At 41.0% G+C, this 27,073-nt stretch overlaps 2 protein-coding genes across 2 annotated transcripts in view; one reads left to right on the top strand and one right to left on the bottom strand.

The window, feature by feature from the left end:
* kiaa0930 overlaps window positions 1-27,073 on the top strand; it is a 504,210-nt gene that overhangs the window by 407,109 nt on the left and 70,028 nt on the right. The window lies entirely within an intron of this gene.
* LOC311040077 (rho GTPase-activating protein 8-like) lies at window positions 481-25,747 on the bottom strand (the record flags this gene model as incomplete). Its single annotated transcript, XM_084050149.1, is given in 14 exon segments — window positions 481-1,246; window positions 5,877-5,980; window positions 11,755-11,883; window positions 14,356-14,433; window positions 15,295-15,368; window positions 15,877-15,919; window positions 15,922-15,983; window positions 17,062-17,160; window positions 17,353-17,439; window positions 19,555-19,657; window positions 19,660-19,685; window positions 21,017-21,104; window positions 23,077-23,192; window positions 25,719-25,747. Coding segments are annotated over 14 exon segments (1,236 nt in total). The 3' UTR covers window positions 481-1,048.

Genomic DNA, 27,073 nt, shown 5'->3' with positions numbered 1-27,073 from the left:
AAAAAAAAAATGACACCGATGCGTTCCCGGTCTTAATGGGTTAAACCAAGTTAACGGCTTAGTATTTCAGTTCATCTCGTCGCGTTTCCCTCCTCTTCAAGGGTATTACCCCCCCCCCCCCCCCCCCCCCCCCTCCGCCCACCTCTTCCGACCCATGCTGTACCCCGACCCCGATATTGCCATGGAAACACACAAAGTGCCATTGTCGTTTGGAGGACACACGCTATATTTATGAGCCAGTTAGACGGACATATTTTGGCAGCCGTTCACACAACAGTAATTGACCCGTCATAAAAAAAGCAACAAAAAAAAAATGCAGAAAAAAAAACACCCCCAAAAAATGATAAAAGTCTAGAGACAAAGTATTTCACTGCCATGTTGTTTTAAAGCTGGCCTTGGTTTTTATCTGGACCCCCAGTGTGATATGCCTTAGGCCACACCACCCCCCCCCCCCTTTGGATACCATTTTTATTCATTTCTTTAACCCATTAAGACCTGAAGCCGATTCTACATGTCTCCTAAATCCCAACAGTTTTCTGAAAAACGTATGTTTCTATATCAGTGGTGCTCAATCTTTCTCATATCAAAATATGTTGTTCCAGGGACCCCCCAGAAGCAAAGATTTGAGTTGGGGGGGGGGGGGTTGATCAACGTCTGCCTGTCATCTCTCCTATGGTACCAACATCAACACAGCATGGAATTGTGGACAAAATCGTATCCAACGACAACAAAATATTCTAAGACTTGGGTCTGAGAGTCTAAACCTCATCAAATGGTGGTCCGCGGCTCAAATGCCGAATAAATAATGGACCTCGATATGAAAAGGCTTGAAAACCACCGATTTAGAGTAGACCCATGGGCGGTCTGACGTTGTGAAACTACAGCTACAGTACATAGAGTCCCGCATCACGTCAGAAGAACGTGCCGTTTTTTTTTCTTCCTCTCAGTGTTCTTTGTGGCGTGGTGGGTGGGGGGCATGGCGGTACATACAAATGTACCGCCGGTGTGTGTGTGTGTGTGTGTGTGTGTGTGTGCCGCGGCCGTGGTTTCAGGGCAGCACCTGGCCGGGCGGGCAGCGGGCGGCGAACACGCTGCCGTAGTGTTCCACCAGGATCTCGGTGAACATGTTGATGGGGGTCAGGGCGCCCAGCGACACCGAGCCCTGCGGGGGCCACAGCAGGTTGACCCCGAACACGCACGCCAGGTTGGACGCGCTCATCTTGTTGCTGATGCTCTCCTGAGACACCTGCAATTGGATGGGTGGGTGGGTGGGTGGGGTGGGTGTGTGGGGGGTGTGTGTGTGGAGGGGGGGGGGGGGGGGGGGGGGGGAGAGACCCCGGAAAACGGGTGAAAAGTGGAGTTAAGGTCCGGGACAATAATCGTTATCATCGTTTATCATGATATTAAAATATAAACGCTCACAATGATCGTAATTTATCATGAAATTGTCCATCGTACACTGGAACAGAGTTGCCCCCCCGTCGTCCCCGTCCCCCGTCTACACAAACACGCTCACAACATGCGACGCGTTGTGAGCTTGTAGATCGGCTATTTTCAAATAGCCAAAGTGTACATAGAGATGAAGTGGTTAATGTATGTTTTGTAATAATAATCAAAAATCTACAAAGTAACTAGTAACTGAAGTTTTCAAATAATTTTAGTGGAGTAAAAGTACAACATTTTGTCTCCGAGATGTAGTGGAGTAGAAGTAAAAGTATAGAAAAAGTTATCCTCAAAATTGTACTTAAGTTACTTTCCACCACTGTTATCAGCCAAACCGATATATCTTGTCTGGCTCAAGAGTATAGAGAGCCAAAAGGATGAGAGTCCCAGAATGCACGCAATGTTAAATTCAGAAAAGTTACTTTTTGGAAAAAAAAAGGTGAGGGAAGGGCAGGCTGTGCGAGGACAAAGCCAAGCGGGGGAAAGAGGAAGGCAAAGCATGAGCTGTTTTTCAAGAGATATGAAGCAGCAGGACTCAGCAGATGCAGGCGTTTTCTTCCACTTATTTATTTATTTCTCACTCGCCTCTCGTACGGATTCTGAAGAGGGCCTTGTTGCGAGTAATTATGCACGATTCGCTCAGATTAAACAGTCACTTGTCAACGGTGACTAATGGGGGCTCGCAGGGATCACTGGCGAAGATTATACAGTCGCACCGGATTGATCTCACACACTACGGGGTCCACGGGCTGTATCACACGCATTTACATGGCATCAGTATTCCACAAACCCAGTGTGAAGGGCAGCCCAATCTGGGCATTTATCTCTGGGGAGAATGATGCGTTATGTAACCCAGGATAGAGCACCACCAGATTTTGGTTGATAAAACAGCTTCAGACTGATTATTTCAAGCCCATTAAGACCTGGAACGCATCTGTGTCACTTCTTGATTTGAGAAAAAAAAAGCATTATTTTACACTTTGGCTATTCAAAAATAGCAGATATACAAGCTCATAGCGCTCTGCTATATATATATATATATTACTTTTTTTAAATGTGTGCAAATCTTTGAATATATATTCTTTTAAAGCGGGCAGTTTTAACTCAAATCTTTGCTTCTGGGGGTTCCTTTAACTAAATATTTTGAGATGGGGGGTCCGCAGCTAAATACATATAATGTTGGGGGTCCTTGACATGACAATGACAATGTCAAGACATGACAATGTCAAGGACAATGTCAAGCTCCACTGATAAAGCAACATTAAGATTTTCAGAAAACTGTTGTGTTAAGGGTTTGGGGACACGTTCTGCAGCTATTACAGGGATGCAAAGAGGTGACAGGTACAAGCAGCAAGACAAACAGGTGAGACAAACAGGTGAGGACATTGCGTGGAACATGCTGAAAGATGTTCACTTTACACGCTCATTTCTCGTTACTTGTAAGTATTTGCACCTGCCTGAAAACATGATCAGCTATTATCAGTATGTCACTGTAATGACTAAAATAAGTCATACATGTTTTCATATCGTACTGGTGAATATGATTCAACTAAGAAGATTCAGAGTTGAGCGCAATTGCTTAAATTATAATTGTCCAATTGTGCGACTAAGCACACTTGTAAGTGAACTTGGATCTACACAAATCCAAAACTTTCCCCCAATAAAAGGTGAGGAGTTTGCATCTCTGCTATCTTTGCGTAACCACCGAGACATGAGTCTCTCACGCATGCATGCATGTCACGAGCAGTGGTGGAAAAAGTACTCATATTCTTTACTTAAGTAAAAGTATCAATACTGCAAAATAGAAACACTCTGTTACAAGTGTAAGTGCGGATTTCAAAATGTACTCGAGTAAAAGTCAAAAGTATCGGCATCAAAATGTATTTTAAGTACCAAAAGTAAAAGTGCTCAACGTGCAGAATGTCCCATTTCAAGTTTTCAAATGTATACAAATCTTTTGAAAATAGCAGATCTACAAGCTCACAATGCGTCGCGATGCATTGTGAGCTTGTAGATCGGCTATTTTCAAAAGGCCGAAATGAATATAGGGCTGAAGTGACTAATGTGAGCTTGCAGATCTTGAGCTTGTGAGCTTGTAGATCGGCTATTTTCAAATGGCCGAAATGTACATAGGGCTGAAGTGGTTAATGTACGTTTCTGTAATAATAATCAAAATCTACAAACTAACTCGTAACTAAAGTTTTCAAATAATTGCAGTGGAGTAAAAGCGCAATATTTGTATCCGAGATGTAGTGGAGTAGAAGTAAAAGTATTGGACTTGTACTATACTCAAGTAAAGTACAAATACCTCAAGATTGTACTTAAGTAAAAGTACTTAGTTACTTTCCACCACTTGTCACGAGTGACCACTTCAGCGATGTGTGGCCTTTCTGACACAGATAGGAGTTCAGTATGTTACCTAAGGACTTTGTTCTTAAATCAAGGACGAACACTGCTCAGAGCCTGAATCACAACACAACACGACCTGTCACCTTCTGACAACAACAGGACATTGTCAAATAAACCCAAAAAAGCGACTATACGCCATTATTTCTCAGGCATGGCAGATGGATTAGTATAGGTATGCATTAAGTTCAGCCAAAGGTTCTGCTGCTATGGTGTGTTAAATAAGAAACTGGGTTAATATGCAGGGTGTCCCAAAGTGCCAGCAATCATAGGGATATCACAGCGATTAACCCTTTAAGACCGGGAACGCATCTGTGTGTGTAATTTTTTTTAGATTTCTTTGGGATATTCAAAAATAGCAGATCTACAAGCTCATAGCGCCGCGCTATGAGCTTGTAGATATGCTATTTTTTGAAAAATCTTGAAAAGTTGTGCAAATCTTTCAATGTAAATATAGGTTTTAAAGCGAACATTTTTTAACTCCGATCTGTGCTTCTGGGCGTCCCTGGAACAACATGTTTTGAGGATGGAAACACCACTGATATAGCAACATAATTTTTTTTTAAAAACTGTTTGTAGAATACATATTCAAAGATTAGCACGCATTTTCAAGATTGGAAAAAAAAAAAAAAAATCAGATCTACAAGCTCATAGCGCGGCACTCGGTGCCGCGCTATGAGCTTGTAGATCTGCTATTTTTGAATAGCCCAAAGAAATATAAAAATGTACACACTGATGCATTTCCCGGATCGAACGGCTTAAAGTGTGTGGCTGGGATAGATGACACATTTTTCTTGGTACCGCCTGAAGGCAAACTCGATTTAATTCAACGAAAAACCCCAAAATCAGCACCATCTGTTACAGGCAGCAAGTTAGCGATGCCTGCACACAGCTGTCAGCCTGGAGATAGCTCCGTCAGATGGGGCTCCAAACTTGCCACTCGTCTCCCTCAACTACTCCACCGAGTTTCAGAGCGGCCTCGTGTTAGCGTATCATTACAGATTGAGCATTAGTAGAAAGATGTGTGTGTGTGTGCAGGGACGTGCAGAACAGTGGCGTGCACAGACATTTTGAGGGGCAGGTGCTCAAGTAAATTATACTTTTTTTTGTTTACTTGGTCTGCTCTTTTTTCCCTCTACACCTATACCTCTTTGCCAAAAATAGCAGATCTACAAGCCCACAACGCCTCGCAGCGCGAGGCGTTGTGGGCTTGTAGATCTGCTATTTTTGGCTAAAGTTCTCCTCAGAAAAGGGATGCTAGGTTTCGAGTGGTTATGGTAAAATTAAAAATCATATCACATAAAGATTTGGCGGACCCCCTGTAGTAACTCTGAGGACCCCCTAGGGGTCCCGGACCCCCTGTTGAAGACCCCTGCTGTAAACACTTTTTCCCCCCTTTTTTTCAAAAGGGCACTTCTGGTCAAGAGGGCAAAGGGCAGGTGCTCTAGCACCACCTAGAGTCTATTTGTGCACGTCCCTGGTGCAGAATGATGTGGAGAGGCAGGGGCTGGAATTTCAAAAAGGGCACCTATTGGATTTATTTTTAAAAACGAACAATTACCATACTTTTAGGCCAGAAAACCCGAGAAAAGGTGTCATTGCGTGCTTAATGTCCTCAAAGTCACGCACCCAACAAGCTTTGAACTGAGCAGATTGGACCTTCCGTTCCAGAGATAACGGCCGAAACATCTTGAAAACGGCCACTTTCACCGGTTTTCGATTGAGTTTTGGGCCATTGTCGCCCGTTTTTCTTTAATAACGCGGGCTAGGAAGGTCGTACGGCGACAAACTAGATACCTGAGGAAAGTTAACTTTGAGCTGCATCCAATACAGTTACACCCACTTCCATTTCCGTCGGCCTTCCCGTTAGGCTGCTAGGGACAGTTGAAATTTATTTTATTTTTTTCAGTCTGGAGAGGGCACTTTTTTTAGCGATGGGTAAAAGGGCAGGGGCTCAAGCCCCCTTTCATGTCTATGTGTGCACGTGCATGTGTGTGTGTGTGTGTGTGTGCGGTACGGTACCGTACCATGTGGAGGAAAGACACCAGGTACTTCAGAACGATGAAGTTGTGTTCCGGCAGGCTCTCCACAATCTGTTTGCACGTCGCCACCCGAAGACTGCTCTCCAGTCCTACAGAAAGACAAAGCCAACAGAGACTCATTGTCAGGCAAAGATAATGGTGGCCATTTGTATTTATTTCTATTTATTATCTTTTTGTACAGCTTGGCTCTGCAAGAAGCTATAGCCGTCTATGATAGGCCTGTCAAAATTATCACATCATCATCTAATCACAATCTTTTGAAATAATCACACTTTTTAAATATTAAAAAAGCAGAAATAGCAGATCTACAAGCTTACAACACGTCGCGTTCTACATGAGGGGAGGGGGGGGGGTGAGCTAAATGGGGGGGGTGAGCTAAATTAGTTAACATAGCGTCACAACCATTTTAAACCACTTAGCCTTGGCTATTCAAAAATAGCAGATCTATACGCGCTATGAGCTTGTAGATCTGCTATTTTTGAAAATTCTTGAAAATGTGTGCATATCTTTGAATATATACATATATGTTTTTTAAAGCGAACATTTTTAACTCAAATCTTTGCTTCTGGGGGGTCCCTGGGACAAAACATTTTCAGATGGCCGTCTGTGGCCAAATACACTGTATATCAATTTAGGGGGTCCTTGGCATGAAAAATGTTGAAAACCACAGTCATATAGAGGACTGATATCACAGGCTGGTCACATGAAGATCTGAGATCCACGTTGGAGACTAGTTTCTAGGTGGATCCCAAGATCCACATATTTTCCTAGTTCCATCACCCAAGGAGGGGGGATTATAAATAATGTGTGAAATCAGTTGTTGTGGTACTAATTGGTTTCACTCACGCCTATACTCTTTAAAATATGATTACCAACTTTAACCCAGAACTGTGTCATTTTTAGCTTGAGCTAAAAAGCATTATTTTACACTTTTGGCTATTCAAAAATAGCAGATCTACAAGCTCATAGCGCGGCACCGAGTGCCGCGCTATGAGCTTGTAGATCTGCTATTTTTTTTTAAATCGTGAAAATGTGTGAATATATATATTTTTAAAGCAAACATTTTTAACTCAAATCTTTGCTTCTGGGGGGTCCCTGGTACAAAATATTTTGATGGGGGTCCACGGCCAAATACATATAATTTTGGGGGGGTCCTTGACATGAAAAAGATTGAGCACCACTGATACAGAAACATACGTTTTTCAGAAAACTGTTGAGATTTAGGAGACATGTAGAATCGGCTTCAGGTTGGCAATTAGTAAGATCCTACTCAAGCAATACAAACAAAATCACTGCAAAAAAATATCAAATATAGTGTTTTGGTCAGAGTACTGTATGTTTGTATTGTATAGTTAGATGTTTCATTATGGATTTTTCCATTAGGTAAAACAGAAAGAAAATGTGACTTCCTTTTTTTTAAAGTCATCTACAATGAATCATATCCAAGGTTATAGTCTGATAAGACCTCATGGATACACACACACAACAAGGCCTTATCTCTTATGGTTTGTGCATTTTGGCCATACGACTGATACTAGACACAGTGGTGAAGCACGTCATCCACTCTTACAGAAAGAGAGTCTCGAGTTAAGTGCTTTATTCTTAATGCAAACAATACAAAGCACTGAGTAGCTTTTAATCCATTAAGACCCGAAGATTTCTTTGGCTATTTTTGAAAAATCGTGAAAATGTGTGCATATCTTTGAATATATATATTTAAAAAATATATATATATTTAAAAAATATATATATATTTAAAGCAAACATTTTTAACTCAAATCTTTGCTTCTGGGGGGTCCCTGGAACAACATATTTTGAGATTGGGGGGGGAGGTCCGTGACCAAATACATATCAATTTGGGGGTCCTTGACATGAAAAAAGTTTGAGAACCACCATTATAGCAACATAGGTTTTTAAAAAAAACAACTGTTGGGATTTAGAAGACATTTGTAGAATCCCCCAGAAGCAAAGATATGAGTTAAAAAAAATAAATAGGCAAAGAAATCTTAAAATGACACACAGATGCGTTCCCGTCTTAATGGGTTAATGGAAAGCCTGGGAAAGAAAACGCAACATAACATCAATTTATGTAGCAATAGGGGCTTATTTCTTTTCATCAAAGGGCACTGTGTTCTGCTCTTAAAAGTGAATCCATCTTCAAGCCGTCACCACAGCATGTGGCTTTGCATCCAATTCTATGCGGTGTCTAAGGTCAGTGACACGCTGCCTGGTGTGATAACATCAGTGGTGTAAAGTAACTAATACATTTACTCAAGTACAGTACTCAACTACAATGTTGAGGTATTTTTACTTTACTGGAGTATTTCCAATTTCCAATACTTTTACTTGTGCTCCACTACATCTCAGAGGCAAATATTGTACTTTTACTCCACTACAATTATATAAACACTTTAGTTAGTAGTTACTTTGCAGATATACATTATGACATTATAAAACATACATTAACCACCTATTTTATACCCAGGCTGTTTGAAAATAGCCGATCAACAAGCTCGCTACTTGTGACAATTTGAGTATGTTTTCCACCACTGGCTAAGGTCAGTGGCATGATGCTCAGAGCGTGTGCCAATGTGTGTAATAACATGACATGAAGGCTAAAGCAGGGGTCTTCAACGTTTTCAGCCCAAGGACCCCCTAGCTGAGAGAGAGATGAAGCAGGGACCCCCACTACATATTGTATAAAATTGTGTTTCAGATGAAACTTTTTTTTCTCTTTTTTTCCCTCTACACCTCTATACCTCTTTGCCAAAAATAGCCGATCTACAAGCTCGCGCGAGGCGTTGTGAGCTTGTAGATCTGCTATTTTTGGCTAATGTTCCCCACAGAAGAGGGATGCTAGGGTTCAAGTGGTTAAGGTAAAAAAAAAAAATCCTCTCACACAAAGATTTGGTGGACCCCCTATAGTAGCTCTGAGGACCCCCTGGGGGTCCCGGACCCCCTGTTGAAGACCCCTGGGCTAAAGGACAATTCCACACACCTGCGATAACTTTCCAAGCACAAGTCAAACAAGGTCACTTACCACCAGTGGTGGAAAAAGTACTCAAATGTTTTACTTGACCCATTAAGACCTGAAGCGTGAAGTCTTCTAAATCCCAACAGTTTTCTGAAAACCCTATGTTTCTATATCAGTGGTGCTCAAACTTTTTTTTTTTTCATGTCAAGTACATGATATGTACCCCCATCTCAAAAAGTATTGAAAATTGGAAATACTCAAGTAAACTAAAAATACCGTAACATTGTACTTAAGTACAGCACTTGAGGACATGTACTTAAGTTACAAGGAGGTTATAAGCCAAGGTGACAGAGCTGCGGCTATTTCTTAGATGCATGGCTTGTGTGCTGTAGGGCTGGTATTGTATACCACTGGCCTGTCATACTTGACTCCCTCTACTCACTTTGTCAGACTATTTTTTGAACGACATCTGTGTCGTCCATTATAAGTAGCCGATACGTTATATTTTTTTACGCACTTTCAACCTAGGCTGTGTCATTATACGTAGGTGAAAATCTTCAAACCTTTTCAAAAGGTTTCCAAAAATGTTTCAGAAATAGTTGATCTACAAGTTCAAGGCGTCGCGTTTTTTTTTTTTTTTTCTATTTTCAAACTGAAAAATCGGACAGTTTGAAAGTATGGTCGGACTCTCAACCCATTAAGACCGGGAACGCATCTGTGTCATTTTAAGATTTATTTGGCTATCTAAAAAGTAGCAGATATACACGCTGTGAGCTTGTAGATCTGCTATTTTTTTTATCGTGGATAGGCAAATAAATCTTTAAATTGACACAGATGCGTTCCCGGTCTTAACTCATTCACTGCCTGAATTATTTCTGGCCGCGTTTGCCCACTGCCAAGATTTTTCATTGAAAAAAAAAAGTACTCAGGAGCCGAGATACAGAATTTTTAAGTTTTAAGTTAACAAGGAAGTGGATGGGAGTCTAGATCTTCGAAAAGTCATATCTCCTTGGTCTTTGGGTCAATTTGTTTTATTTTTTTTAAGTCGTTTTAGTCGTTCTAGGCAGGCAGGGCTTATGGGACAAAAGTCGTTTTAGTCGTTCTAGGCAGTGAATGAGTTAATGGGTTAATTCTCACCTCCACAGGGGGGAGGACCAGACCAGGCTGTGGCTGAATAGTTCCATGTTCACTGATCTTCATTAGGTGTATATGGACTGCAATCTATACACACACCATACACTCCCCCCCCCCCCCCCCCCCCCTCCGCACTAATTATCGATCTGGACGCTGCACAAAAACGACTCCAAGGGTGAAGAACTCCGTCGTAATGCGATGATTCATTTTTGGTACAATTGTCTGGTTTTCCATTCTAACTAATGACCCGTGGTATGTCTGACCGTGGAACCGTGCTGCTCGTTCTGCTGCGAGAACATCCATAAGCTCGAAAATGAGTCCAAGAGCCAGACATAATCCCCACTGCGGATCAGTGCTGGCTGAGAAGGAGAGGCAAAGATTGTCCTGATATGCTCTTGCTACATTCTCTTCTGGAGAGCTTTGTTTGTTTGGTGATGTCTTTGATCCTGCTCTTATTGCGTTCATTTCACCCTTTAGTTTTTAGTACTGTTTCAAAAAATCTTTGAAACTTAGGTTTGTTGAAGTAAACTATATGTAATACAGTCATTTTAAGGTTGCAGCAGTCAATTTAACCCGCATTTAGACCGGGAAAGCATCCGTCATTTTTGGATTTCTTTGGCTATTCAAAAATAGCAGATCTACAAGCATGTAGATCTACTATTTTTGAAAAATCATGAAAATGTGTGCAAATCTTTGAATATGTATTTTTTCAAGCGAACTTTTGTAAAATATGTTGTTCCAGGGACCTCAGAAGCAAAGATTTAAGTTAGAAAAAATAAAAAAAATAAAAATATTTATTCAAATATTTTCAAAAATAGCAGATCTACAAGCTTGTAGCGCGGCACTCGGTTTTCAGTTTGCAAATGGAAAATTCAAAAATGGCTGATCTACAAGCTCAACGTGACGCCTTGAACTAACTTGCAGATCAAACTATTTCTGAAACATTTTTGGAAACCTTGAAAATATTCACCTATAATGACATGCCCCAGGTCGAAAGTGCGTAAAAATGTAGGACGCATCGGCTTCTTATAATTGACGCCGCCGAGGTCTGACATATGGACTGATATATCGACCTGGCTCTAGTGAGTAGAGGGAGTCAAGTATGACAGGCCAGTGGTATACAATACCAGCCCTGCGGCACACACGCCATGCATCTTAGAAATAGCCGCGGCTCTGTCACCTTATAACCTCTGAAACCTGCGGTACGTGACCGGTACTTGTTTGACTTGTTCTTGGAAGCTATTGCAAGTGCGTGGAATTGTCCTTTAGCCTTCATGTTACAGCCAAAGAAATCTAAAATGACAGATACGTTTCTGGATTGAATGTGTTAACCCATTGAGACCTGAAGCCGATTCTACATGTCTCCTAAATCTCAACAGTATTCTGAAAAACTTATGTTTCTATATCAGTGGTGCTCAATATGTCAAGGACCCCCAAAATGATATGTATTTGGCCGCGGACCCCCATCAAAATATTTTGTTCCAGGGACCCCCCAGAAGCAAAGATTTGAGTTAAAAATGTTTGCTTGAATTAAAAAAAATAGCAGATCTACAAGCTCATAGCGTGGCACTCGGTGCCGCGCTACGAGCTTGTATATCTGCTATTTTTGAATAGCCCAAAGTGTAAAATAATGCTTTTTAGCTCAAATCTAAAAATGACACAGTTCCAGGTCTTAATGTGTTAAGGACACCTGGTCGTACACAGTGAGGGTGTAGTAGTAGTGTTAATGGTAAGGTAGAGTATAGCAGTACTCACGGACTATCTCCAGCACCTGGTCGTACACGGTGAAGGTGAGCAGCGGTTCAGACAGCTCTCTGAGGAAGGTCTTCAGAATGACAGCGGCCACGTGGACGTCACCGTACTGCTCGAAACTCACCAGCTTACCTGCAATGGCAACATTATATTATAGCCTCTGTTAATGACATAAAAGCCTATAGCGTCTCTATTGTGGGGGCGAACTAGACCAGTGGTTCTCAACCTTTTCAGGCCGTGATCCCCCAAAATAATCGTATTTGAACTGGGAACCCCCCCACCCTGACACGCACTTGGAATTGTAGGAGTTGAGGCATTACATTGAGTTTGACTCAGTCCCACAGATAAATATTGTGAAAATAGCCAATCTACAAGCTCACAACGCCTCGCAACATGCTTTGCATTTTTCTTATATTATTTGTTGACAATTTGGCACATTTTTGTAGGTATTAAAATGGTCTTTACATTGTCACTTCACTGTCATCTGGGGACCCCCTCCAAATCATGTGAGGACCGCCATAGGGGTCCCGACCAATCGGTTGAGAAACACTGAACTAGACTCATCTACAAGCTCGATATTTTGAAAGATTTGCACAAATGTTCACGATTTTTCAAAAATAGCAGATCATAGCGTGGCACTCGCTATGAGCTTGTATATCAGCTATTTTTGAATAGCCAAATTATAAAAGGTTAAAGTGGTTAGAATTATTGTGATGCTATATTAACACATTTAGCTGGGGACCCCCTGGACCCCCCCCCCCCCCCCCCCCCCCGGGTCCCCGGGCCCCACTTTGAGAACCAATGGGCTATACAGAATATTAGCAATGAAAATTAATGGAAATGTGGGATATTTCAAATGAGGAGTCAAATAACTGTTCTTGAGGGCTTTCAAAATGACTGCAACATCACAGCACCACATGCTCTTGTATTGTTATATCATGCCCTAATAAAAGGGCATATATATTATTATGGAACAATAGAAATCCACCAGCTGTCTGTAGACCGTCAAGTCCAAACTCTGCACTGGCTTTGCAGAGCTCTTTACCCCACCACAAGACATAATTAAGTGGTGGGAAGATGTTTTAAAAAACGTTTAAAAATCCATCAAAGTCAATCGAATTTAAGAAAGATGTTGAACTAATAGGCAGAGACATCTCGCAGAAGCAAACATTTGAGTTAAAAATGTTTGCTTTGAAAAATATATATTAAACTAGAAAATGTGCTCCTCGGAGCACAGGTCTCCGCCAGTACTGTTCCTGATTAATCCTGTCTTAATCCAGGGGCCAAGGCAGATTTTGGTACCACCTAAGGTGGCCGTACATTTTTGGTATTTTTGTATTCCTACATGTCTCTAGTTTATATTTTGGTATGATACATCTTCCAATTCAGTAGCTTAATGACAGTAATCACTCTAAACCGGCTAATGTATCCGGTAGGAGACACAAAGTAGAATCTTTGTGTCTCCTACCGGAAATACACCCGGGCATCAAATTATTGCGACAAAAAACAAAATATATCCATGTATTCAAGGCTTCATGGGGTGTGCAATTGACAGAAAATAATCATTTTTTGGGTGAACTCCTCCTTTAAGTTTCCCAGGGGGACTCTCTACCCATTCAGCTATGACCACCCTAGACCGAAGGAGGGTCAACTTTTACAAGGTTATGGAAAGCAGTCTTTTTGCAAACACCAAAAATCTGAGAAGTTATCAATTGCACACCCCCATGAAGCCTTGAATACATGGATATATTTTGGTTTTTGTCGCAATAATTTGATGCCTGGGTGTATTTCCGGTAGGAGACACAAAGATTCTACTTTGTGTCTCCTACCGGATACATTAGCTGGTAGGTAGTGATAACTGCCATTAAGCTACTGAATTGGAAGATGTATCATACCAAAATATAAACTAGAGACATGTAGGAATACAAAAATACAAAAACTTTACGGCCACCTCAGGTGGTACCAATTTGTGAAAATATCAGTGTTGGCCCCTGGACTATCTTACCTATTTATATTACATATTGTCACGTGTCACTTGACCAATGTTAGCTTGGCTGATGATGGAAGCTCAATTCAAAAAACACACCTATTTATAGATTTTTATTTCGTCATGCGTCTCGCTAGCCAATCAAAAGCATTGGTGACAACATATTGTCACGTGTCACGTGAAGCTTGACCAATGTTAGCTTGGCTGAGACGGACGGACACACGGACGGACACACGGAAGGACGGAGACGAAAACATACTCTCCACCTCTGGCGGAGACAAAAATAGCAGATCTACAAGCTCATAGCGTGGCACTCGGTGCCGCGCTATGAGCTTGTAGAATTGCTATTTTTGAGTAGCCAAAGATAATGGTTAAAATCTAAAATATGCTTTCCCGGTTCTAATGGGGTAACTCTGCGGGGGCTGGTGTGTGACAGGGAGGAGGAGGGGGGGGGGGGGGGGGGGTGGGGGTTATGTCTGATGGCATCTGTGTCGCTGTACACACAGAGTTTTATTGATCCCCGGTTTCCTGGTAGAGGGAGATAAAATGTTGGAGGACAAAAAAAAGAGCCCTGCAGCCGGCTGAGGGAGACCCCACTCGCTCACTCACTCACTCACCCAGGTTATAGAGTTTCTGGATGTCCTTGATAAGCTGGACACGTGCCGACCTCCGGAAAATGCCCTCTGTTTTGAGCCCTAAGGAGGGGAGGAGGGGAGGGAGCAGAGAGGAGACGTGATAGGAAAGGAGTAAAAGGAGAGAGAACAGAAGGGAATAGACATTTTAACAAAAATGGACAAGAAGAGGAAAAGGAACAGCGAAGACAAAACAAGGAAATCATTCAACTGAACTGTTCTTGAGTCATTTACTGTAAGTCCAGTAGGAGTTGGACTGCCAAATGTTGGTTCTCAAACATTTTCATGTCAAGGACCCCTAAATTGATATGTATTTGTGCCAGTGACTGCCATAAATTTCATAATTATTAAAAATGTTCAAGTTTTTTCAAATGTTTCAAAATAGCGAAGTATAAAATGGGGGTAAAGGGTTTAACTAGGGGTGGGACGATATATCGATATCGCGATATATCGTGAATCTTCGCGATACTTTCTTTCTTTTTTTAGTTTGTGATACGTTGTTTTTCCGACTCTGTATTTGTGTAATGATGATTTTTTAACTGTTTGGTGCTATTTTGTGTTTTTATGAATTGAATAAAAGGACTATCGTGATATATCGTTGGTGAAATTTCTTGCAATATATATCGAATATCGTGATATCGCAATATATTGAATATTGTGATATATATTGTTATCGTGGGCCTAATATCGCCACAGACATCGTATCGTGAGGTACCCATATCGTCCCACCCCTAGTTTTAACTGTTCCCAATTTTGCTGGGGACCGCCTGGAACCCCCTCAAGGACCCCTGGGGGTCCCTGGACCCCACTTTGCGAACCGCTAAACTACACTGCTGTTGCCGTCAGCATCTGGGTGTGCTTTCCCCAAGTAAGAGCATAAAATGGCCGTCGTGTCGCCCTTTCAGAATTCAACAATTCACTCACCTTTTTCTTTGAGGAAGGCCACCGTCTGAGAGATGACGAGCGGTATGATCACTCCCTTGTTCTTCTCGCAAAGGCTGTCGAGACAACGTTTGTGCATTTTAGCCCAAAAGGAATGCCAGAAGGGACTAGAAAATAGCCGATCTACAAGCTCGGCTATTTTCTAGCAAAATTTGCATTATTAAAGGTGCTTTGGGTATTATTGCCATGAATATTATTGCCATTCTGTGCCTACGGGTGCACAGACCTTGGGAAAGGTGGGTGGGAGGGAAGGGGGGAAAAAAGTCACTGAACTAATTGAAGAAAAAAAAAGGAAGATTTATTTCTAAATGTAATTTTCTATTTATTTTTTTGTTGTTGTTTCTTATTTTTATCTCCGTTTGTTGTACACCTTCTGCAACGTGAATATGGTGCTCAATGAACCCAGCATTGAAAAAAAGAACATCTTGGGGGTGCAAAGCTCTGAGAGACCCATCCAAAGTTCTGAATATAATGTCATATTGTAGTTAATGCCTATCCTCATCGGACGGACTAGTTGTACTATGTATTGTCCTTAAGTGTGCTGCGAGGTGGAGTGATACTCACTACTGCAGGCTCACACCAAACTGCTGGGTGGGCAGTGGGGGCGTGGCGGTGGGCTCTTCACTGGAGAGAGTGGGCTTTTCTGGGTGGCCCGTAGCCTCTCGTCATGTCTGTGGAGGGTACACACACACACACACACACAGGGTAAACATCCTAATATCACAACATAAAGTCATTGTTTTGCATACAGTATTGTCGCTGTCGGGCAGAAACCTTGTATTTCCATGTTTCAACTTGTTTTTTTTGTAAATGACCTACTTCATCATACAGTGTATGAGTGTCGTGCAAATGTAGCGAGAATAGCCAATCTTCAAGCTCACAATGGCATCAAATTGCTTGTAGAGGTGCCATTTCCGCTATTTTGAAAAATATTGAAAGTGAAAGTAGTCTGCCTATGTTTTTATAAATAATAGTTAGTATTGAACAACGAAAATTATCAAGAGTTTGTGACTTGATAATAACTACATTGGAACCATGGGAACTCATTTTCTCATTTCCATTTCCTGAAAAGTAACATACCAGGTTTTCGCCCGATGAAATATAACTAGAATGAGCTCAGTGTTCAGTTTGAAAATAGTCCGTGTTCATTACTGTTTCACAGCCAGAAGACTACAGAAGCCAGGTTTAGAGCAAATATCAATAATAAGATAGACAGAAGGCCCCAGCCCCTCCGAAGGTTGACATTTTTCTATGGTATTAAGTATACGTTTTGTAGTGTTGGATGGCAAATAATCCACAATCGAAGACAGCAGCTACTGTATGTTTACACTGCTTGTCAGCATAATATAATCAGATAGTGCTCTACCAGATTATTATCTGCATATGCAAATACAAACACAAGAATAACCTGTTCAGTAAATACTTTGAACCTGAGTCTTGAACTGATTCAAGTACAGAGGACTTTTTAACCCATTAAGACTGGGAATTGAAAAACTTGTGAAATGGGACATTCCGCATAATGAGTACTTTCTATATTTGATACATATAAGTACACTTTGATACCAACACTGTTGGACTTTTACTCAGGTAGATTTTTAATTCCAGACTTTTACCTTTTACCTGTAACAGAGTATTTCTACATTGGCGTATTGATACTTTTACTTAAGTAAAAAATATGAATCATTTTTCCCGCCACTGCATTCTAGTGCAGCCATCACCATCATTTGTTAAGGTGAAGTAATAGAGTACCTGATTACATCGGGGGGGATGATCAGTTGTTCGTAGTTGAGGTGGTCTCCGAGTTCAGCCAGGTAGTTCACATACGTTATCTTCTTGCCAAACTTGTGACTGTGAGGAAAACCATTAGAATGTGTGCATGAATGAAAGAAAGACATGTTCATTAATGCAATAACATTTATCGCATAAAAATATTAATGATCCATGGAAATATGTATTTTTTTTAGATATATTTGATGTTCTCATATTCATAAAGATAATATATTTTGAAAGACGTCAACTGCTTGTTGGTGTAGTTTGTACCTTATAAAGGGTTTGAATATGTTCCAGAGAATCTTAATGAAGTTGGTTGGGTGGACCACATAGAGAGCTTTGAGGTTCTTCTTGTATCTACAGGACAAAGAGATAAACATGGTCAGACTCATATATATTTTGTTTTACAGAGAGACAACATGATTGGAATTTCATAAATAATACAATAGTATCGTATTAATCTGGACATTAAAGACGCTACAAAGGTTACAGATATTCAGTTAATTCCAGGAAGCTCTAACTAGATGCTGCAGAATATGCACTTAAAGTTGACCCACATTTATATAAGTCTGACATCTCCAAAACAGACGAAATTTGCCAAACAAAATGTCATCGCACCGAAATTATTAATGAGAGTCTTTACCCCCAGTCTCATGAGAATGGTCTAATGAAGAGACTTCCACACCACTGTAAATACACTTAAGAGTAGTTCACCCAAAAAAATACTTTTTTTATTTCTATCAATTACACACCAAATAAAGCCTTAAAGGTAGGGTAAGTGATTTGCATTGGTTAAAATAAGTGTTAAATAGCTCTATATTCTGATAGTACTCATTGCTATAGAGTGTTTGTTCAGTAAAAGGAGTCTCCTTGTCTCTCCAGCTCTTCATAAAACAGAAAATGCATTTTCGTTTCAGTTTCATTTACAATTTTATCCAACCAGGACAGAGAACTCAATCAGGATACAGATTGAACAAGTGAAATTGGAAGTGATGACACTAAGAAATGAGCAGGCAAAATTGGAACTGGAACACTATACAAATTAAGCTTAAAAATTGGTACTTTCTCCTGATTGGCTGAGATTTTGATACCTACCGAAAAATGTATTTTCTGTTTATTAAAGAGCTGGAGAGACAGGGAGACTCCTGTTACTGACAAAACACTCTATAGCAATGATTACTATCAGAATATAGTGTTTTAACCTTTAACAAAATACTTTTTGTTTTAACCAAAAAATATCACTTACCCTACCTTTAAGTTCATGGAGTTTTTGACGCATGCCTAAGCCAATAATTTGATGACCGGGTGTATTTCAGGTAGGAGACTCAAAGAGTCTCCTTTCGGATACATTAGCATATTTCCACCGGTCATCAAATTATTGGCTTAGGAATGCGACAACAACAAAAGAATCTCCATGAATTCAATGCTTCATGGGGCGTGTAATTGATAGAAACAAAGTAATTTTTGGGGTGAACTAATCCTTTAATTCTGGCCTGATTTGGGTCCTTTAGGCCGGACAGTGGTCCTCTGGTGGTTTTTTCATGATTAAGACTAAGGCAGGGGAGGGATTGGTCAAAACGCAGAGGCGTCAGTGGTCCAACATGTCAAAGTTCAACATAGTTGATCTACCCGCGATGACGCGCTATGCGATTGTGCTTGGCAACCGGAATCTCCGCCACTTTGCTGGCATAGACATGGAAGTGAACGAGAGTCGAGACGCGACTGTTTCAGTCTGTGTAGATGTGTACTCTAATTATAATACTTCTGAGTAAGTCTAACTTTCTGTTATTTACTGCAGAACACAACTGCCTCATGGCTGTTGGGGGGAGAGCTGCCCTCTGACTCTGCTCAATACAAGAATCAAACAGATCTCCCAAAAACAATATGATTATAAAAAAAAACATCAAGTCATACTGCCTAGAACTACCATTACCATACACAATGACCACTTTATAAACTTTTACTTGGATCCAATATGCATCAGTCACAGTTTAACCCATTAAGACCTGAAGCCGATTCTACAAATGTCTTCTAAATCCCAACAGTATTCTGAAAAAAACGTATGTTTCTATATCAGTGGTTCTCAAACTTTTTCATGTCAAGGACCCCCCAAAATGATATGTATTTTGCCGCCGACCCCCATCTCAAAATGTTTAGTTCCAGGGACCCCCCAGAAGCAAAGAATAGAGTTAAAAAAATGTCGCTTTAAACAATATATATTCAAAGATGTGCACGCATTTTCATGATTTTTCAAAAATAGCAGATCTACAAGCTCGTAGCGCGGCACTCGGTGCCGCGCTATGAGCTTGTATATCTGATATTTTTGAATAGCCCAAAGTGTAAAATAAGCTTTTTAGCTCAAATCTAAAAATGACACGGTTCCAGGTCTTAATGGGTTAATAGATGGTAAAAAAGAAAGAAGTCATCGATAGTTGCAATATCATCATAATTGACAATAAAAGTTGGACTAACTTTCGGTCAAACTCGCTGTAGGCTTCCCGCAGCCAGCGGAGAGACGGCTTGTTGACACTCCGGAGGCCGTAGTGGAAGTACACCACGGTGTAGTCCATCTCACGTACTGGTCCAGGGTGAACTTCAGGTACCTGTGGGGACGCACGGGGCAGAGCAGTCAGCACAAGGAGGTACAGTAGAGCATTGGTTCTCAAAGTGGGGTCCGGGGACCCCCAGGGGTACTTGGAGGGGTACCAGGGGGTCCCCAGCAAAATGTGTTAATAAAGTGTCATGGTCATTTTAACCCCTTTATCCATATTTTATTGGCTATTCAAAAATAGCAGATCTACAAGCTCATAGCGCGGCACCGAGTGCCGCGCTATGAGCTTGTAGATCTGCTATTTTTGAAAAATTGTGAAAATGTGTGCAAATCCTTTGAATATATATATTTTTTTTTTAAACATTTGTTGCTCAAATCTTTGCTTCTGGGGGTCCCTGGAACAAAATATTTGAGATGGGGGTCCGCGGACAAATACATATCATTTTGGGGGTCCTTGACATGAAAAAGTTTGAGAACCACTGCAGTAGAGCACCTGTTCAAATCAATCTAAAGCAGTGGTCCGGGGGACCACTAGTGGGTCCTTGGGGGGGGTACCAGGGGGTCCCCAGCAAAAATAGTTAACATAGCGTCACAATCATTTTAACCACTTAGCTTTGGCTATTCAAAAATAGCAGATATACAAGCTCATTTACAAGAAGACGCTCCAGTGATTTAAAACGCTGTAGTGTGCATGCCAGGTGGCTAAGTGGCGGTGACATGTCTTCTGCCTATCACAAACTGTTTGTTTGGTTGCCATGTCCGCTTATTATAAGCGACTTTGGGCTTGTTTCTAAAGTGTAGTTGCTTACTTGGACTTGGATTTGGTTGCTTATTGGATTTGGAAATTATGTATTTGTCCACAACACCCCCCCCCCCCCCCCCCCCCCCCCCTCTGAAAATATTTTGTGCCAGGGACCCCCATATAAGATTTGTGTTGTTAAAAAGTTTCAAAAATGTTCCAAAATTACCTCTTTTTTTTTATCTTCCTAAGATAATTTTTTCTTCTTTCTTTTTTGAAAAATAGCAGATTTACAAGCTCACAATGCGTGAGCTTGTAGATCGGCTATTTTCAAAAGATTTTGTCATACATTTCTTTTACATTTGAAAACATTCTGCAAAATTAGTACTTTCTACTTTTGGTACTTGAAGTACATTTTGATACCAATACTTTTGTACTTTTACTCAAGTCAATTTTGAATTCTGTACTCTTCCTTGTAACGGAGTATTCCTTCTACATTGCAGTATTCATACTTTCACTTAAGTACAAAAAAAGTACTTTTTCCATCACTGCTGTACACAGTATTGACTCTGTACAGATAGGACATCAGCATCTATACACACACACACACACACACACACACACACACACACACACTGACTCACTCCAGCAGACGCTGATGGTTGAGCTGGTGGGACGGAGGCATGCAGCAGCTACTGAAGATGATCAGCTTCCTGCCGTAATTGTCATCCCCTGGAGAGAGAACACAGACCACGCAGGCAGGAAAACATCAGAGGAGAGGGACCACCTAATCCTCCTAGCCCCCTCCCCCCCCTCTTTCCTCCATTCTCCCCTAAGCTCCCCAGGTTGACAAGCTGCTACAGTTTATCTCAGAGGAAGCAGCAGCGTGAACTTTGCTGCTTCCCCCAGCTACTTGTCTGATGCTAACATTTTCTCTGCTTTGCTATCGGGGGGGGGGGGGGGGGGGGGGGGGGGGGGGGGGCGTCTGAGTGCACCCGCGGGGTGGCACACAAGCAGTTGTTTTATATTAAAAGAGAGAGAGAGAAGAAACAGGACCATAATAATCAGAATACATTATCAAATCATTTGTGATGCAAATAAGACGCTGTGTTTGGCGATAAGAACTTTCAATGCGAGTTTCTGCGGGGGCAGCTTAATTCAACAATGGTCCCCCCCCCCCCCTAATGCAGCCAAATGATTTACATGGGTTCTGGTGGGGGGTGGGGGTCCGAACATACAGTAGCATACAGTCTTGCCTTTCCTGTTGTTTTGTGGGTGGAATGATTCATTTCTTCACCAGCATTAAAAATAAAAAAGGTTAATGGAACGCACTCGGCAGGGTCTCATGTACCTGAGCCTGAGGCCAGTCAGTGGATTTTTGAATAGCTTTCTTCTGGGAATGAATGAATGCAGGCTTTGCAAAGTCAAGTATTTCAATGAATGCAGTTCGCAGATTTCCTATATGTTTTGCGGCACCAGTGGATTTATGAAAAATAAAATATATATATATATAAATGAATAGTGCAAAGGTAGTAGTGTAACGGTACAGAGCAGACCTCAATTAGTTTGCATAAGTATAGAGCAGTGGTTTTCTTTTCTTTTTTAATAGATTCTTTTAATCCCACGATTTCGTAACCCATTTTTTTCACCCAGTGCCAATTGCCTATGTAATCCTGGGCGCTACTCTCCCTCTGCCAACCTAGGGAGAGCCCAGAACTGAGCTCATGCCTCCTTCAATGCATGAGGAGCTAGCAGGCCGCTTCTTATCACCTGACGGGGGGGGGGGGGGAGCTTCCCCGGTAGGACGTACTGTAGCGTGTGGAAGGAACACGTTATTCCAACCAGTTCCTTTCCCCTCCATCAGGCGGACGAGGGGGAGGCAGTATAGAGACCAGGATTACTGCATGTTTTTTGTGAGGAACCCTTTTTCATATCAAGGTCCATTAGTTATTCGGCATTTGAGCCACGGACCACCGCTTGATGAGGTTTAGCCTCTCAGACCCACAACGTAGAATGTTTTGTTGTCGTTGGATACGATTTTGGCCACAATTCTATGCTGTGTTGATGCGGTACCAATAGGAGAGATGACAGGCAACAACGTTGATCAAAATCAAAATAACAGTTCATCTACATTCTCTAATTGTGTAGACTCATTGTAAATTAAGTAATGCTGATGTTTAACAATCATTTAACTCTTGAGAGCGTAAAATTAAACCAAATGGACCCGTAAGGGGGTCCATTTGGTTTCATTTTACGCTCTGAAGAGTTAAAGATCTATAAAGGGTCCACTTGGTTGCCAACTCTCCATCATTTAGCTGGGGACCAGAGCCTTATATTAGAGAGTTCCGCCATTGAGGGGGCAGAAACAACGTCGTAGTTACAAACGCCCATAGACTCCAATGCATTCTGTCAACTTCCGGCTTAGGGCTTCGTCACTACTCGCCAATAGAAGGCTATGTAGAAGACCTGGCCCCGAAGAGTGACGTAACTCTCCTTGAAATGGCTCTGCTGGGGACCACCTGGAACCCCCTCAAGGACCACTAGGTGGTCCTCGAACCACTGGTTGAGAACCACTGGTATAGATTGATGGAAGTGGTTACATTTCCTATCCCAGGAACGTCAACAGGCTGGTACAGGCTTTTATTTTTGAGCATAACTAAAAAATAAAAGCCTGGAGATCGAGGCTATAATATTAGACACTGACCTGTGACCTGGATGATGCCGTGCCGGGCCACATCGTAGTAGGGGTGTGTGGCGTCTATGGAGGACCTGGCTTTAGGCCGCGGCGGACGGGCCGGTAGCGCCGTCGGTAAGGCACGTCTCCAAACGACTCAGCTCCTCATCCTCCTTCTGCAGCTCTGATGAAGAGTGATCGCATTCACAATGTTATTTATGGGGGGCCGGGATCCGTGGCTAAATACCTTTGGGGGTCCCTGATATGGAAATGTTTGAGAAGAACCACTGCTTCACAGTGGTGGAAAGTAATCAAGTGCATGTACTCAAGCACTGTATTAAGCGTTTCCAATTTCCAATACTTTTACTTCTACTCTCCACTAAATCTCAGAGGCAAATATTGTACTTTTAGTAGCTAGTTACTTTGCAGATATAAATTATTACATTATAAAACATACATTACATTACATTACATTACAGTCATTTAGCAGACGCTTTTATCCAAAGCGACTTACAATAAGTGCATTCAACATTAACCACTTAAGCCCTATTGTATACCTAGACTATTTGAAAATAGCCAAACAAGGTCAAAACGCGTCGCGATGTGACCTTGTAGATCTGCCATTTTCAAACATTTTAGTACTTTTACTTTTGGTACTTAAGTACATTTTGATACCAATAATGTTGTACTTTACTCAAGTAAATTTTTAATTCCGGACTTTTGCTTGTAAGAGTACTTCTACATTGCAGTATTTATACTTGTACTTAAGTAAAACATTTGAGTACTTTTTCCACCACTGTTTGGGGGTCCTTGACATGGAAATGTTTGAGAAGAACCACTGCTTCAGATATTCTCTGCTTTATGGGACAGTACAGGTTGACAAGAGGAAAGAGAGGCTATACAGAGGGGGAGACGGCATACAACACAGGTCAGGAGCCAGGCATTAAAAATAAAAAAAATGCATATAAATCACTTTGTGAATCACAGTCTGATTAACCGCATGAAGTCTATTTAATACTTACCCGCAAAATTAAAATTAGCAGAAAATCTACAACCTTTTCCCTGTTTCTAAACGAGGCAAGATCAACGATTAAAAAAGGCTTCTTCTGTACACTGTCGATGTGTTTTTTTTGGAGCAGGGTGTGTCTGAAAGAATCGATATCTAAACTAGGCACCAGAAAGCCCCTGAGTGTTTTTTTGTTAACAAAGCTATTCACCTTGAAGACGCCGAGGCCCACTATCTGTAATAGGCTATAAAAACAGGATGCTGCTCTTTGTGTAGAGCGTTCCAATACTTTCCATTTGTGAGACATACCAGAAGAAACAGCATCGTTTTATCACAAATTCCCCTATGACACCCACCGGCTACCATTTCCTGAGTTTATGCCCTTATCTGATATCGTTTCATCCTTAACAAAAAAAATAAAAAGATGTACCCCCACCAAACAACAACAAAAAAAAAGCCACAGTAGTCCAAAAGAACATTGGGCTGGAAACTTTCAGTGTATAATCTATGGCTGTGATCTTGTGTTTATTCTGCAGTTGGTTCGGGAAACGGATCTATAAATACAGTCTGTGACCAATAGCGCAGGAGGAGAGGGGGAAAGGCCCTGAGGACAGGCCTGTTTAGATTGGCTGGACGGTGGACACAATGCTCAAAATGTACTGTACTGTTACTTCGGCCAAGGAAAGAATGCAGGGCCGTGTTCGTCTCTCTGGACAGATTACACATTATGGAAGAGAGTCCTTGCATTGCCGTTAAGAAGAACACCAGATAAAATGGATAAAAAGTACTCCAATGTTTTACTTGTCAGAAATACTACTGTTAAAAAGTCCGGAAATTCAAAATGTACTCGAGTAAAAGTGCAAAAAGTATTGCTATCTAAATGTACTCAAAGTACCAAAAGTAGAAAGCACTCAATACGCAGAATGTCCCGTTTCAGTTTTCAAATGTATGAAAATGTATTAAAAAAATCTTTTGAGAATCAAAATCTAAAAAAATAACTAGTAACTAAAGTGTTCAAATAAGTACTAGTGGAGTGGGGTAAAAAGTACAATATTTGCCTCTGAGAAGTAGTGGAGTAGAAGTAAAAAGTACTGAAAATAGGAAATACTCCAGTACAGGTACTTAGTTACTTTACACCACTGGTGACAACACCGAAATGTGTGTGGGGAGGAAATTGGGGGAAATTGCCAAAACAACTAAATTGGGGAGAAAAAGGGGGTAAAAATAATTGGCTACTCAAAAAATAATAATCAATTTAACCCATTAAGACCTGGAACGCATCTGTGTCGCTTTAGATTTATTTGGGTATTCAAAAATAGCAGATCTACAAGCTCATAGAATTTAAGAATCGCCTCAGGTCTTATTTAATAGAAAAAACTCAAAAACATTGTTAATCGGTGGTATCCAAAATTATGTTTGTTTCCAAAGATCTGGCATCAGCGCTTTCTAGTTCTCTTTAGACGTTGTGAGAGTGAGTTGTGTCAGAGGGTTAGGCTGGCTGGATGACCTGGATGATCACAGATCTCTTGGCACAGTGAGCGGGCATCGACTCAGAGCCCAGAGGAAAGAATGTGCGATGAGCCCTGCCCAGTTCAGCTAATTAACAAGGCCCTCCGGCTCAGGGCAAAAACATCTTATCTAGTAAATCACATGACCTCTATCTCACCGTTTCCTAAACGGTGGGTCAGGACCCATGTTTGGGCGACGGACCAGTTTTTAGGGTCACGAGTAAATATCCCCCTTTTTTGTATTTCCTATATTTGAAAAAATAGATTTTTAAAAAATATTTAAAAAAAGTAAAAATAAATTAGGGATGGGACTTAACTGATTCCTTTCGATTAATTAATTAGAAATTAACACGACTTTCAGGCGTACCGATCATACCAGTACACCAAGACTGGTGGTCTGTTTATTATGGTGGTCTGTTTATTATGGTGGTCTGTTTATTGGCCAAGGATATTGAGGGAGAGTTGGACTGAAGGGGTCTATTTTATTTGTATGTTTTAAATCAATATGGACTAACTAAATTGTTGGTATTGTGATAGTCTTTGAAACAACAGAGAGTTTTGTTTTTGTTAGTCTGGTTTGTTCATACAGGATATTGGACAATAAGGTCAATCAAGACATCTTTATTTTTATTTCTCCTAATGGTCAGGGTTTCAGGAAAAAGTATTGTGTTTTACTTATGCTTGAGTTTACAGACGTTCCTTGAATTTATATAGGCTACCTGAATCTCTGAAGTCCTAAAATTTCTGCACTTTGTTAAAACTTGCACTGATCTGTTGGTCTGTTTAGTACCACCTTGATAAAACAACTATATTGTGTTGTTTAAACTTACTAATGTACGAATGTATTCACTCATTGATTCACTCACATACCTAAATCTGTTTTAACTGAAAAGAAATGGCTTCTCAGGTCAAACGATATGCAATTACACATTGCGATCATTTTGATTAATTAATTAGCCTCTAATTAATTAGATCTTTTTTTTTTAAATCGAGTTCCAGCCCTAAAAAAAATACAATGAAACCATCACCAACATTTTTCAAAAGTACTTCATAAATAAAATAAAATAATTTTCATAAATACAATTTTAAAATAATCAAGAAGTAGTGAACATTTTCACTAGTTCAGGCAAACGTTTAATATCTCTTTTTGGGTGTCGAACTACAGCGCTCTTTGCCGACCACACCAAAACACAAATAGCAGCAGAGATGCCACAGTGTGGCACAGAGAAAGCATAATTACGTTACAGGGAGAAGTTAGCAACCTGTTCTCCTAAGTGACTCACTTCCTCTCTTATCTGGTTCAGTGCCAAGTAGGCCAGTAGACCGGTACATATACAAGCTTATTTGTTTTTGCAGTGAAGAGTCACAAAAGGAGAAATCACTTGTATTTTGTTTAATTCTGTATACCTCTGCATGTCTTTGCAGTTGCGTTTACAGTATGTAAGGACCTAATGTGGAAAATAATCCATCTATCTAATACCACATCTGATTAAAAGGTGCTATAAGTCAGTGG

The sequence above is a fragment of the Gymnoscopelus microlampas genome, assembly GCF_963454915.1.
Source record: "Gymnoscopelus microlampas genome assembly, chromosome: 23".
Classification (NCBI taxonomy): Eukaryota; Metazoa; Chordata; class Actinopteri; order Myctophiformes; family Myctophidae; genus Gymnoscopelus; species Gymnoscopelus microlampas.
This window is presented reverse-complemented; position numbering and strand designations above follow the sequence as displayed.